Here is a 14,506-nt window from a genome sequence, read left to right on the forward strand (position 1 = left end):
ACTGCTTCTGATCTAACATCCAAGATCTCTATTTACCCAGTGAGTGGTGACAGGGTGCTCTGATAGACGGAGGACCTGCCAAGGAGAGAATTACTTGGATCAATGTCTACAGGCAGAGCCTGTGATCTGAGCAGCATATAGTACCAGTGGCTAAGAACAGACTCTAAGAAGCACATTAGTTCAAGATCAGTCTCTGACAGCTGTCTGCCCTTAGGCAGGTTCCTTTACCTTCAAGTACCTATTTCTCCTCTGTAAGATGTGAGTGATGAAACTATGTTCCTCACAGAGATGCTAAGAAGGCTGAGTGAAGTAATCCACGGGAGGTAGCCGCTTAACAAAGGTTAGCAATTTTTACCACCATCACCCTCCAGCAGAATTCATAGGCCCAATGGACCCAATCTGGAAATCTGAACCTCCAGCCAGTGGTTTCTTTGTCCTCTACTGTTACAAGACCAATCTTCTCAGCCCTTAAGTGTTTCCTGCCTTTACTGACACACAGGTACCTCATCAAGCTAACAAGACTGCAACCCCCTTAAGGGAAAGCACCAGCTCTAAAACTTTTCTAGAAGATAGTCAAATATTTTGTCAGGCATATGATTCAGAATGATTTTATTTAAGCAGACATAACATATATACATTTGTAAGTGCACAGACGATGTATTTTATGTACATGGCTTAGACAGCTGTTTAAAGACAACCAGTGCCTACTGGGAAACAATTTTCTACAAAAGTGTGGAAAAAAACAAAGATCAACTGAGGAGGCAAAAACTAGACATGAATTCAAAACATGGATATAGGTTTTCATAATCAAGAACAGTGCCCTCACCATCTCCTCCCTGTGGTCACCACAGGGCAGGAAACTTTAATCAAAGAGCTTCAGGGTGCTGGTTCCCAGACCGTGAGGAAGAGAAGGGAAGAGCAACAGATAAAAAACCTGGCACTTTGGTAGTGGGCTACAGCCTTGCCACAGGCCTGCCACACTTGCAGCACCCAGAGTGGGGACGTCCTGGTCACCGAAGAAGCGATGAGCCCCTTTCTGCCAACTCTTCTCGGGCAAACTCAATCCCCTTGCCTCACAAGAATGTCGGAAAGGTCCTCAGTTCCTTCCAGCTTTAGATTCTGAAGGAAGGTCAAACACATGAACAGATTCTAATCAAGGTAACAGGGTGGTGACAAAGAATGAACTTAGTCCCATGATTGTAAGAAAATTATGTTATAGCAAATATTACTTGCATAATAAAGCTAATTGCAAATCCTTGCCAACTGCAGGGGGAAAAAAGGCAAAAAGAAAGACTTCCTGGTGCTGGTTCCTGCAACAACCTCTCTCTGTAACGGGCCCAAGAGCTAAGCTATTTGCTCTGGAAGGAACGAAAAGTGGATGGGAAGCCACCAGGAGACACAACACATGCTTGTTAACCCTGTCCATATGTGGCCTTGTCCAGGCCCTCCCCCTCCCTGCCCCATAACCTCATCCCTGAGGACGGCCGTGACAGCCCCCTCGCTCCATCTGCTCAGGCCTTTCCCTACCTCTCAGCTCTTCCCCCACCTAACACCCCCACTCTCCCACCCCATGAATTCCCCACCAATCCCAGGCACTTGTTTCCTTTAGGACCAAACAATTGCCAGAGGCCTGTCTTGCCTAAGCTCACCACAAGCATACCTCCCCTCACTTGGCACTGGAGGCAGGCACGATGTGCTGGCACTCAGCAACCACACCACCCTTTCTGGTTCACCTTCCTGTACTGCTAACGATGGAAAGCTGAAATCATACCCCCTGAAGTGTGACTTCTACGACTCAGGTTCCAGAAGCGGTTCAGGTTTGGCTAATCAGTCACACCATATTGGCACTCAGGCCCACAGAGGTAGAGGAGACCCAGCGTCCACCACTGCACCCCAAGCCCCATCGCACTTCTCAGGGGAGCTCATTCCCAGAGTGGCTGATGAAGAGTCCAGATGGGAATGAAAGACAGGGAGAAAGAAGGCCACAAAAGAGTCATGTTCTGGTATTAAGCGTTGTGAAATTTCTCTTGGTGGTTCTAAACTGAGTTACCACAGACCCCTGCAGACTATCATGGTAACTGACAGGGTCAATGTTACAGTCAAATCTTCTCAAACAGCCCAAAGCCAAGACCCAGCAATGGCCTCCCTCAGCGCTTAGCCCAAGGGTTTCTGGTCTGGTGCCATCTCCCCATCCTTTAAATTCTGAGTGCTCTGGGCCCCTAAAGACACACTCGATCACAGCACAACAATCCCGGCCCTGCTGTTGGGGGAAGCAGCGCAGTGCTGGAGCCAGAGCATTATGTGCCTCAGTGAGGCCACAAAATCACCGATGCTTTTTAGCAGGGTTTCCTCGGCCCAGTCTATTTGGGAACCGAGTGTAGATCATACAGCCGCTCTCTCACAGGGAAGAGGCAGGCTTCTGCAGAGACACACAGCCCAGGGCACCACCGATTCTCAGACTGGTGCAATTGAGTGAAATCAGTAACATTCTTCGTTTGGACTCAAGATGAGGGTTTCTGAGCTTTGGGGGCACCCTGTGCTTTAGGAACCTGTGTGTGCTAGGAGAACACACCCAGTGGGAGAGTTCACCAGCACCTACGTCCGTAAAGATGGTGTGAGGTTCCAGGCCTCCCCCAGAACAGCTTTACAGTCACACTTCTGAATGTCAGACAGATGGATGGCTTATGTGCCCTCCTCTTCAGATGGGGAATCCTCCTCAGAGCCATTTGTGGATTTCTTGTCAGGATGATAATATCTTTTTGGTTTTTTTTTCCTCCTAGTTATTCTTTCTTCATGTAGTTTGCTTCCGACATTGGATAAGTTGGAACATGTCAAGAATCACACGGAGCCATTCTCACTGCCATCTCCCACAACCACGGATGGGGCTGTGTGTCCCCTAGCCTTGTCTTCAGGACTTCTGAACAGGGCACATGATCTCTCCAGTCAGCCACTGCTGCTTACTACCTTTCACCCGGCAGCCATGTGAGTTCAATGTTCCTGGGTCAACAATCAACCACGGTGGCTCTAATGTATAAGCTCTTCCCGTCAGAAGCTAAGCTGGGTTGCTCTGTTCACGCCTCAGTAGTGAACGCCCGGGCCCAACAGTCAGCACCGTAGGTGCACACACGCAGCACCTGTCCTGGCTCACTGGCTCTTCCACATCTCTTCCCCACCCAGCCTCAAAACTAGCTTCTGCCAAATGGACACTTTCTTCTTCTTCAGTGAGGTCATGAGCTTCGAAAGAGAAAAAGTGGTCCCTGACTCCCAGTGGTAGGTCCGCGTGGATAGGCTGAAGGCTATCCTACACGGGTCATCCTGCAAGGGAACCTCTCGCCTTCGGGCCCAGCAGTCGGTCCAAGCAAGTCCAGAGCCGCGAAACAGCCAATCATCGTTGCGTCATTTTAATTACGAGGCCAGAGGTCAGGCACTGGCACACAGGAAATCCTGGGTGCTTCTGCAGCACCCCATTTTTGCTGGCATTCCAGTGCAATCTTATCAATCCTCTCAAACCACTCTTCGGTGTTCAGACAGGCGCCACACTCTCGGCTCTGGGGCAGGGTTCCAGTCTTGGAGGAGGTTAGAATCCACAGCTGTGGTGCACGATAGCAGCAAGACACGCCCAGCCCTAGTGATGCTCTACTTCGAGAGCCAAAGTCTACGTGAGGGACCAGCTGCCTAAGGACACGAAAGGATACAAAGGGTACAAAGCCTCACGCAGTGCCACTTATTGGGGCTTGTTGCTGGCTGCCTCACCGGGCTGCCTCCTGGGTAGCTACCACCACACTCTCGGGAAGATGGGTCCCTGCCCGCTCTTCTGGTGACTGTGCCACAGCTGCTCAGTTCTGCTGGCTGGCGTGGCACACCGCGGAGCCTGGCATTGTTGGTGGTGCGGCCCTGCTGGCCATGGCCTCCATGTCTCACTATCCTCTCCCTGCATCAATTTTCCTTTCATCCTCACCTGGCCCTCTGTCCTCCACCACATCTCCATGTGTCTTGACTTTGGCACCGGCAGGATTTGCCCTTTAAAGCCTCCGACACCCCAAAATACAAAAGCACTTTATGTTTTAAAGTTGGGAACTGACAGATCACAATTCAGCACCTAAAAATTTCCCCACTTGGGTCCTCCTTATTATTTTCATTGCTAATCACACCCAGTGGCCTTTTTCTAAGTTACTTCTTTTTTTTTTTAATTTTTTTTTATTTTTTTTTTTCAATGTTTATCTATTTTTGGGACAGAGAGAGACAGAGCATGAACGGGGGAGGGGCAGAGAGAGAGGGAGACACAGAATCAGAAACAGGCTCCAGGCTCTGAGCCATCAGCCCAGAGCCTGACGCGGGGCTCGAACTCACGGACCGCGAGATCGTGACCTGGCTGAAGTCGGACGCTTAACCGACTGCGCCACCCAGGCGCCCCTCTAAGTTACTTCTAAGTGCATGGTCAATCCTCTGGGTTGAAAGTACTGCATAAGTCACTGTATTTAAGATGTCCTATGAGGTTGCCCGTGAGAGATCTAATTAAGAGCTCAAACAGGTTGCTATGAACAAAGAATACTCCCACGCTTACCAGATTTACCTACCTTTTCATTGGCTAAATGTAGGAGACAGGCAAAGGCCAGAGGTATAGAGAGGTTCTGAGCCATAAGGGGAGGCAAGCTATAAAACAAAGAGGCAAGTATTTAGCTGGGTCACTGCAGTTCTAGGAACAAAGGCTCTTTCATCAAGTATGAATACACATGTCCAGTGAACAAACTAAGCAGAAACAAAGAAATATTTCAGATGCATTTTATAAGCAGGTTCTTCTAGTTTCTCATTTGGAAATAAAATACCACTTGTCCCATTCCAGCCAATGGTGCAGAAAAATGCCTTTTTAAAAGTTGGTCTCTATTAACTCATTTCACAATGCAAAGAAGACACAGAAAAACTGCCCCAAGTATTAAAAGAGCAGAGCGTGTGCAGAGGGTCTGTCAGCCCTGCGGTCACTGGCACGCACCTCTTCTGCAGGTCCTTTGTGAGCCCGCTGAGCATCTTCTCATCAGCCACCTTTCCCATGTCCCCTTCTTTTCCAGTTTCACTGTGGTTTGTCTAACAGAAGAAGGATATTGACAACTCCGATATGTAGGACCAGTTCACTTTCGAGAAAGCAACATAAACCTAAAGATTGTATCTCCAAAAAGTCTACATCTGAATGAAACCACATTTTCTAAGTTACATCTTAAAGAAAAGGGACCCATAAGAGGACTCCATTCCTTAGTCCTGCACCAGGACACTGACTACCAAGTGATGGTAAATGTTGATGTCAATGTCAATGTAATCCCAGTAAAGGAAAAACTGCAAAAAGTCTTCTAGTTTTCTCTGAGGAAAAAAAGTACAAACCAACAAAAGCCATGATCATTTATAGTTTCAACTGGCCTAACGCAGCCAAGGGCAGCACAGAATCCATAATCCATACGGCAAGCAGTTATCAAAGGATGTCATGTCTCGTATTTGTGTTACAATAATTCAGAATGTGTACATGGTGGGTGGGATGGGGAGGCAGGACAGGATGGGTGACAGTATACATAAAACAGCGATAGTTATCAGAAGTAGGTGTTCACTATACTATTCTCTCTCTACTAATATGTTTGAGTATTTTCGTGATAAAAGACTTTTTAAAAAAGAATAAATTCTTAGTTAACCATAATCCCTGGAGTAGAGGGTATTCTAAGTTGTTTAAATTCAAAGTTTGGGGTGCCTGAGTGGCGCAGTCAGTTGAGTGTCCAACTCAATTTTGGCTCAGGTCATGATCCCAGGGTTGTGGTTTCAAGCCCCACATCGGGCTCTGTGCTGAGCATGGAGCCTGTTTAAGATATTCCCTCGCTCCCTCCCTCTCTCCTTCTCCCTCCTTCCCCCCACCCCCCATCTCTGGTCGCATGCTGTCTCTCTAAAAATAAAATAAATCTTTAGGGGCGTCTCGGTGGCTCAATCAGTTAAGCATCCGACTTTGGCTCAGGTCATGATCTCTGTGAGTTCCAGCCCCGCAACAGGCTCTGTGCTGACAGTTCACAGCCTGGAGCCTGCTTCTGTGTGTGTCTCTCTCTCTGCCCCTTCCCAGCTTGTGCTCTGTCTCTCTCTTTCAAAAATAAACAAACGCTTAAAAAAAAAAAAAAAAAAAAAAACTTAAAAAAAATAAGTAAATCTTGAAAATAAATATATAAATAAATAAACTCAAAGTTTACGCAGAACCCCTTTCCTACTTTTTTTTTTATTTTTAATTTTTTAAGATGTTTTATTATTTATTTATTTATTTATTTTTTTTTTTTTTTTTTAATTTTTTTTTTCAACGTTTATTTTTGGGACAGAGAGAGACAGAGCATGAACGGGGGAGGGGCAGAGAGAGAGGGAGACACAGAATCGGAAACAGGCTCCAGGCTCTGAGCCATCAGCCCAGAGCCCGACGCGGGGCTCGAACTCACAGACCGCGAGATCGTGACCTGGCTGAAGTCGGACGCTTAACCGACTGCGCCACCCAGGCGCCCCTTATTATTTATTTTTGAGAGAGAGACAAAGACAGAGTGTGAGCGGGAGAGGGGCAGAGAAAGAGGGAGACACAGAATCCAAAGCAGGCTCCGGTCACTGAGCTGTCATCAGAGCCTGATGCGGGGCTCAAACTCATAAGCTGTGAGATCATAACCTGAGCCAAAGTCGGACACTTAACCGACTGAGCTACCCAGGCACCCCACCCCTTTTCTACTTTGTAAAAAGTGCATTTCCCTTACATTTGCATCCTATTCAGTTTTAGGCATATGATTGGAGCCTTAGCTGATATGTAGGACTACACAACTCAGGGTCCTCAGTCAAAGCATGATTTTCACTTCTCAGCCAACAGGAGAAGGTATAGGAGAACGGGTTGGGTTTGGAAAGCTCAGAACATTGTCTGAGCATTAGCGGTCCAATAGAGAGGATGGAAGGATTCTGGTTAACTGAGAGTTCCATTTAGTTGGAGTCAGTCAAGGTTTCACCTTGTTCTGAAGGAGAAAGAGACAATTTGACAAAATTGTTTTTTACTATTTTACTACTTTGATTATATTTCCCAAATCAAGAAGTATTAGATCAAAGGGCTTAAACATTTTATGGCACCTGAGATGTTAGAATTTGCTTTCCAAAAGGGTCATTTATCAACTTAAATTGCACCAGCAGTGAGTAAGTACTCCAAGCTTTTCCTCAACTCTGTACTGAAAAAACTGTTTAACTGCTAAAGTTGCTATTTTAAAGGAGCCTAAAATGCTTTCATCTGTATTTTTTGATGACCAGCAAGGCTGAATAATGTCACGTGCACTAGTTTACCATCTGCATCGCCTTTCGTGTGACTTGCATGTTCATATACTTGGTTCATTTCTCTTTCAGAGGTGTGAAGTTTCTTAGTATTTCTGAATGAAAGCTTTCTGAATTCACGCCATTGATCTTAGAGCCTTAACCACGAGCTATTCCCCTCCCACATGCCGGGCACCTAGAGAGTAAGCCGAACATGTTACCTCCGCGTCTGCATGCTTGGAGAACTCTGTCAGCAAACTCCACATGCTTTGCTTCAACTTCTTCATGTCCATCTTTTTGGCAGTCTTGGCATAATGAATTTCAATTTTATTTACCTGCAATAGATATATAACCAAGTAAAACTGAGTAAAATAAAAAAAAAAAAAAAAACATTTACTATCAACCCATTGTAAAATCAAAAGTCTGGAGTTCAAATAAAGAATCTAGTTTGGTTTAATCCAAGGAGTTCTAGAACTTCCTTTGGATATACCAAAATAGAGTCTCTTCCTTTAACCTAATTTCTTGTTGATCAAGTATAATCTACATTAAGACTAACCTGGAAAGAGACATAGGTCAATCAAATATATATGAAATCACCAAGCCTGTCACTTGGTATGGGACAGATGCTTAATGCATGATAATTTAATACAAATTGAATCTGGCCAAGATTTTCCAGAGACAAATAGCTAGCCTCACGCAATCAGCACAGAAACCGACTTTCCCTGCCTGCAGCCTTCATTCACATACTTTACCACTTTGCTCCTAGTTATATGGTTTATCACAATCTCTAGAGAGATGACTAGTTCTACACATACTTAATTAGCATCAGCTCATTCCCAACACAGCCCTACTTAAGAGTCAGCCACTTAGAGAGTAACGACTTAAAATGGAGGGGGAAAAAAAAAAAAAAAATCAAGCCCAGACCAATATGACTCTCATATAGGAGGCAAATTAAATAGATCTCAGGCAAACAATGTAATTCTCAGCTTTCACCTCTACCTTCTGAGGTTCAGCTACCAGATTCGACTCCCCATAAGAGGTGATGTCCAATCCTTGGACTTCAGGGATATCATCATTCTCTTGTGTTGTTTTAGGTGGATGGCAAGATGTAAGGTCAAAGGTCCCAACTGGTCCCACAAATAAATCATCCGACTCTTCATAATCACTGTCAGCAGCCTGGGCAAGAAAACAGTTCTTCAAGTTTGGCAGAAGCTGTCTGAGAGGCTTAGAAGTATCCTTGAAAAAGACTGTATTTACACATCAAGAGCAGAGCACCTGAGAGTTCATTGTGTGAGTCAAGCCTACGATGGACTTCTAGGTGCCTCTATTTATCTTCCTGTTATACATAAACCCTAAGAGGAAAGCTATCTGTTAACTAAGACCTCTAGAGCAAATTGAAAGGAATTCAATAATCACAACTGCCAGTATCACCTTTGGCTTCAGGCCAACTTAAGATTTCATTTTATAGATAGCATTCTTGAAACACTGGAGATCTGACCCACATCCCTCATCCAATGTGAGCCCAAGAGTCGCCAGGGGTCTCCAGCCGGCCACAGGATTCCTGTCCGGGAGCCATGAAAAATTCATTCTTGGACCAAGGCCAGCAGGAATGGATCAGATCTCTGGGCTGGGACCCAGGACTTGTTTTTAGCGGTGATTCCTTTTTAGGGTGATTTTTAAACACCCGGAAAGTTTGAGAAGCACTCAAGAGGTCTGGATTTTCACTAAAATGTAACAACACAATTCTCCACGTAAGATGGTAAGGTGAACAAACTATTCTGCAGTTGTTGTCCCTCTCCCTACAGGGACACAGATGAGGCTTAATATTTTCCCCCTTTCTGTTATTTACATTTGCTATCTCATTGGTGGACTCACAATAGGAATACTGAGATTATTCAGCCTAAACCTAGATCTAAATTTGGGGAGTAGTTTGTATAAGTTTGCAATGTAAGAACCAAAATCAGAGCTAGAAGCCTGGTCTCCTGAATCTACCCCATAGACTTTTTGCCTATCAGATCACACCATCTTCAGATGTCTATGTGCTCTGTCTCCCTAGCCGAAATACTAGCTCCTCAGAGCAGGAAGAGTATTTTCCTTTGAAATCCCAAAATAGCCAAGATAAGTGCTTTGCACAGGCTAAAGATATTGACTGGTTTATTGGAGTATGATCATTCGCTTTCCGCATGTAGGACTGGCGGCAAAGCAGGCCAAGGTTTTGGCTGTTTCCTCAGCTTTGCTCATTCCCTGATGCCTGGGGCAGGGCAGGCAGCCACAAACTCCCCACCTGATTTAGAATTTCCTGCAGCTTTCCACCATATAGGAAAGAAGGCTCTTCCGCTTAGAAGAGAGGACAGAGCTCTTCTCTCCTTTACCTGTAATCCAGGGCAAAAGTTGGAGGTGTCGTTAGGGTTGTTGTAATCATAGTCTCCAATTTCTTCATAATGTTCAGTTCCTGCCCTCTGGCCTTGGGCCATCTTAAGTAACTAGAATGAAGGAAAGAATAACTGTAGAAAGCAATTTCTAGGAAACATCTCTAAACTAAGATGGACAATAACCTTACTTCTTATGATCAATCTCCTAGAATTATAGAATTTTAGGGGTGCCTGGGTGGCTTAGCCAATTAAGCATCTGACTTCATCTCAGGTCATGATCTCACGGTTCGTGAGCTCGAGCCCCACGTTGGGCTCTGTGCTGACAGCCCAGAGCCTGGAACTTGCTTCAGATTCTGTGTCTCCCTCTCTCTCTGCCCCTTCCCTGCTCATACTCTGTCTCTCAACAATAAAAATGTATGAATGAATGAATAAATAAATAAATAAATAAATAGAATTATAGAATTTTAGAGTTCTAAGCGCCCTGAAAAGTCATCTTAATCCTGACAACTTCAACTGCACAGCTCCGTTCTAGAGCAAGCCCTGGGGTAGCAGGGCTTGGAGACTCCATCCAACCCAAATAAACCAGAGAGCTGGTGTGCAATTAGGTCTGTGCACAACTTTATTGGAAAGGGTTTCTTCATTAAAAACAAAACTGCCTAAAGCTATCTGAAAAGAAGTCAACTTGGTTGCTGCTCGAGCAATTCTGAGAAAACCCATTCACAATTTTAATTCACAGGCAGCCTGTCTCATTTCTGGGACAATCATAAGAAGAAACATCCAGCTTTTTCCCCTGTTGTTACACACAGGGTCCTTGTTCTGCCTTCCAGAGCCTCAGAGAACAAGTCTGCCTCCTCCTTTGGGAATGCCTGTGACCACAGCCCTTCAGATATTTGCTGATCGTTAGACCAGTGATTTTTGCCTGAGGGGTTTCTTTGGGGAGAAGGACATGAGGCTGAAGGTATGTAGTTTACAAAGCATACTGAATATTTTAATACAACTCTATACCCAAAAGCAGCCAAAAAAACCCTTCACAATGTTTTTATAATACAAATCCAAAAATAATATTCAACAATAGGAATTTATTGTCTATTTTCTTCCACTGTTCCTCCTATAACACTGTTTCTTAATCTCTCTCCATTTAGGATACTCTCCTCGAGGCACACTCTAAATTGTCCATAGTCTACAAAAAGTGTTTCAGGAAGGGAACATGACAGCGGTTGCCATTAGAATCCCCTTGCAAGATATTAAACTGGATGGGTGGTTGATCTGTATAGTCTCTAATCAAATAGTGCTTATTAATCCAGCATCTAATTTCCAGGGTTTCCAGAGCTTAACAGTCATTTTCCCAGTGTAACTCTGCTGGGAAGGTCAGGGATCTCCAGCTCCTGCTGCCTGGCTGCCCTACCACACACAGTGAATTTGTTCCCATGGACAATCAGAAGCAAAAGTTCTTTCTTCTATAAGAGACAATCATAAAACAAAAAACAAAAAACCACCCCCTGGAATGCAATGTCTCAATGACTTTGTTCTACCATCTTAACATCTGAATATGCAAATTCCCACCGAAGGTCACAATCTTCAAATGTTCACAATAAGGGCTTGAGGGAAAAGGGGGTGGCTTGTGGCCACAGAGAGCAGCTGCAGGCGGGGCAAGGTTTGAGAAGTGTCCTACCATCCTGCTCTTCCGCCACAGGGTTCCACTTTCTGATCAGAACGAGGGGGCTAGCATCTTACCAATACTGACCATAGCCATACTTTCTCGTACTGCGGTTTTGTATCTCTTTCTGCAATTTTAAGAATATTTCTATTAAGTAAACAGTATTGATTAAAAAGGAAAATAAATTACTGTTGGTTTACAAAAACACAATGTGAGATATCAGTGATTTGGGGGAGCTGTATACATATCATTACGGTCTTGTACAGAAAGAGGCAAAATAAGGAAGAGGAAACTGAAGACAGTTTGTGTATATGACGCCACAAGACTAGAACCACCAGGAATGCAAATGAACGGGGGTCTAGATAAATGAAACCTAGCTTGAACCACTGACTGGTTACCCTGGCAACAGTGACATGCGCTTGCTACCAGCATCACCAGAAGAACACAGGCAGATGAAGCAAACAGCGACTAGGTACAGCACCAAGTGGTCTGGAGTGCTTATCTTAACAGAGGAGCCAGGAAGGTTGCGCAGCACTGGAGAACTCCCTGAGGACTGCACAGTCAGACACTGGCACCTACATCACCCCTCATGTCACAGTCTACACCCCGTCCACACCCTGACCATGAGGAAGGCAACGTGGGCTGGGGACAGCATCTGCCTAGTGAATCCACCACCTCAACGAGAAAGTAGAGAATCAAGCAATAACTAACATCTTGTAAGAACCTCAACAAAAGATTGTTTATCGCCCTAGCATTTCAGCGTGTAGGGCTCAGTGTCCATCCGGAGGTCTAACCAACTGATGTATTTCAAATCTTTGGTGTGCATCTATCCCATAAGCTTTCCCTTTAGCTCTGCTATACCCACTGCGTCTTCCAGTAACTGCCCTCGGCTAACACACATCTCTCCTCTCGCTCTCTCCTTTTCCTTAAAGGCACTGTCTGACAGTCACACTACCCATCATCCGATACCTCTGATGTGCTATCAGCAGGTTAGACAACAGCAGCAGCCTGAACGAACCAAGGAACAGTCTTATCCTGGTCTTACCCTGGTTCCTGGTTTGAGATGCAGCTGGACAAGATTATCAGTCTCATAGAGGAAATCCGTAGGAAGAGTGGTAGCTCTCCAATTCTGATTCTCCAAAGTGGATTTGGTCAGAATAGTAGCAGCCTATTAAAAAAAAAAAACAAAAAAAAAAAAACAAGTTTTTAGTCATCTTTAATAAGAATGTTTTAAGAAGAATAAAGAATATAAGAATATAAATATAAAGAATATAAAGAATATAAAGAAAATAAGAATATTTTTTAAGGAGCTTGGAAAGGATTTGGGCAGCACTAGTCTACTGTCAGAATTCCCAGTTCCATGTGAAAGAGTGATTTTGCTAGACATTATTCATATTCTAAACCTGATTCTATCTGCCACTGAGTACGGGGTTTTTTCTCAATTCCTCTAGAGACTGAGGGAGAATGAAACCATCTATCTACTCTAAAACTTATATTTGTAATTAATTGTTTAAAAAATCACATCTGTGGGGCATCTGAGTGGCTGTTGGTTAAGTGTCCAACTCTTGATTTCGGCTCAAGGCAGGATGTCACCATTTGTGAGTTTGAGTCCCGCATTGGGCTTCATGCTGACAGCACGGAGCCTGCTTGGGATTCTCTCTCTCTCTCTCTCTCTCTCTCTCTCTCTCTCTTTCTGCCCTTCTCTTGCTCATATACACTCGTGCTCTCTCTCTCTCTCTCAAAATAATAAATAAACTTAAAACAAAAATCACATCTAGGGGTGCCTGGGTGGCTCAGTCGGTTGAGCGTCTGACTTCGGCTCAGGCCATGATCTCACAGCCCATGAGTTTGAGCCCTGCATCGGACTCTGTGCTGACAGCTCGGAGCTGGAGCTGGCTTTGGATTCTGTGTCTCCCTCTCTCTCTGCCCCTAACCCACTCGCATTCTGTTTCTGTCTCTCTCAACATAAATAAATACTAAAAAAAAAAAAAAAAAAAAAAAAAAAAAAAAAATTAAAAAAAAATCACATCTGAAAAGAAAGAGTAAAAAGAGTAATTTAAGAAAGCACATATGCTAATAAATCTAGCACAAACCTTTGTTTTTCGAAAATATATGTCAAAGTCAATATCATCATCAAAGTCAATTTCAAAATCTTTCTTTGTATTCTTCTTTTTGTTTTCTGATTTGGAGGCAGCATCATCTGCAGAAATGAACACAGACATCAATACCGTTCACCTCTGTGGACAATATTTACCCATTCTGCAAGATCCTTATCAATGGCAAAATACCATTTTTATCTGAACAACATAATGGCATTAGGAAAGGCAAACCACATACCTATCTCATCAACTGGTAATTTGTGGTCTTGCTAACAAAACACAATAAAAAATATGCTAATTAATCCCTTCCATTCAAAGATAGAATGCAAAACATATAACGCTGGCAAGCCCTTCAGAGTTCTAGAGTCCTGCCTTGTAAGCTTGTGGTCATTCCCACATATGCTGGATGGTCACTGACACTATGTGTTCAAGTTCCATCTAGAAGTACATACGTTTGAGTCGGGGTCTAAAGCGCCAGTGATCCGGGCCAGCCCACATCGACATGGTACGGGGACTAAAATAGGAATATTCTCCAGGTTTCATGGACAGAAGGGGGCACATGGTCCTAATGTCTCCATCCCCAAGGGGAATCATTTCTTCCCTGTAACACACATGAAATCACATTTTTACATGTGCAACCATGTACACGTCAATATATATAACACAATCACGCATTTACACGTAAAGCAGCATGTGAGGCAACTGAAGACTACCTATTCAGTTTTCACAGATGGGCAGGATTTCTAAGAGTTAGTTCAATATAAATACTTCATCGTTAAAAATCCTTTAGTTCTTACTTAGTCAAAGTGCTTTTGCTTCTCTTAATTTTATAACAATATGATCATAGCTATACAAGGAGGTTTTAAAGTGCTTCATAAAATGCAAGTTTACCCACTTGAGAGACAAGAAAAGTGGCAGAGAGAAAGTTGGATTGCACAGTTAATAAAATGCCAGAGCTGGGAGTTGGACACAATTCTCTGAATCAGCTTCAAGATCTTTCCATATGGAAGATTTTCCACCACACAAGATGATAATCTCTCTCTCATTCTTTCTTCACCCTCCTTCCAAAAGTGAGGGCTCCAATAACA

General features: G+C 44.0%; 1 protein-coding gene across 3 annotated transcripts in view; it reads right to left on the reverse strand.

The window, feature by feature from the left end:
• Nucleotides 1-592: 592 nt before the first annotated feature.
• NCAPH (non-SMC condensin I complex subunit H) overlaps nucleotides 593-14,506 on the reverse strand; it is a 34,163-nt gene continuing 20,249 nt past the window's right edge. Inside the window, exons 10-18 of one of the 3 annotated variants that reach the window (XM_045446995.1) lie at nucleotides 13,871-14,019; nucleotides 13,413-13,519; nucleotides 12,365-12,487; nucleotides 9,663-9,773; nucleotides 8,284-8,466; nucleotides 7,512-7,625; nucleotides 4,991-5,082; nucleotides 4,578-4,653; nucleotides 593-1,119 (exon numbers count right to left, since the gene is read on the reverse strand). In XM_045446995.1, coding sequence (XP_045302951.1) covers nucleotides 1,060-1,119; nucleotides 4,578-4,653; nucleotides 4,991-5,082; nucleotides 7,512-7,625; nucleotides 8,284-8,466; nucleotides 9,663-9,773; nucleotides 12,365-12,487; nucleotides 13,413-13,519; nucleotides 13,871-14,019 — 1,015 coding nt within the window. In that variant the 3' untranslated portion in view covers nucleotides 593-1,059. Of the gene's footprint in view, nucleotides 1,120-1,571; nucleotides 1,922-4,577; nucleotides 4,654-4,990; nucleotides 5,083-7,511; nucleotides 7,626-8,283; nucleotides 8,467-9,662; nucleotides 9,774-12,364; nucleotides 12,488-13,412; nucleotides 13,520-13,870; nucleotides 14,020-14,506 lie in introns of those variants that run through there. The other 2 variants (XM_045446996.1, XM_045446994.1) reach the window with 2 other exon arrangements.

The sequence above is a fragment of the Leopardus geoffroyi genome, chromosome A3 (genome assembly GCF_018350155.1).
Source record: "Leopardus geoffroyi isolate Oge1 chromosome A3, O.geoffroyi_Oge1_pat1.0, whole genome shotgun sequence".
Classification (NCBI taxonomy): Eukaryota; Metazoa; Chordata; class Mammalia; order Carnivora; family Felidae; genus Leopardus; species Leopardus geoffroyi.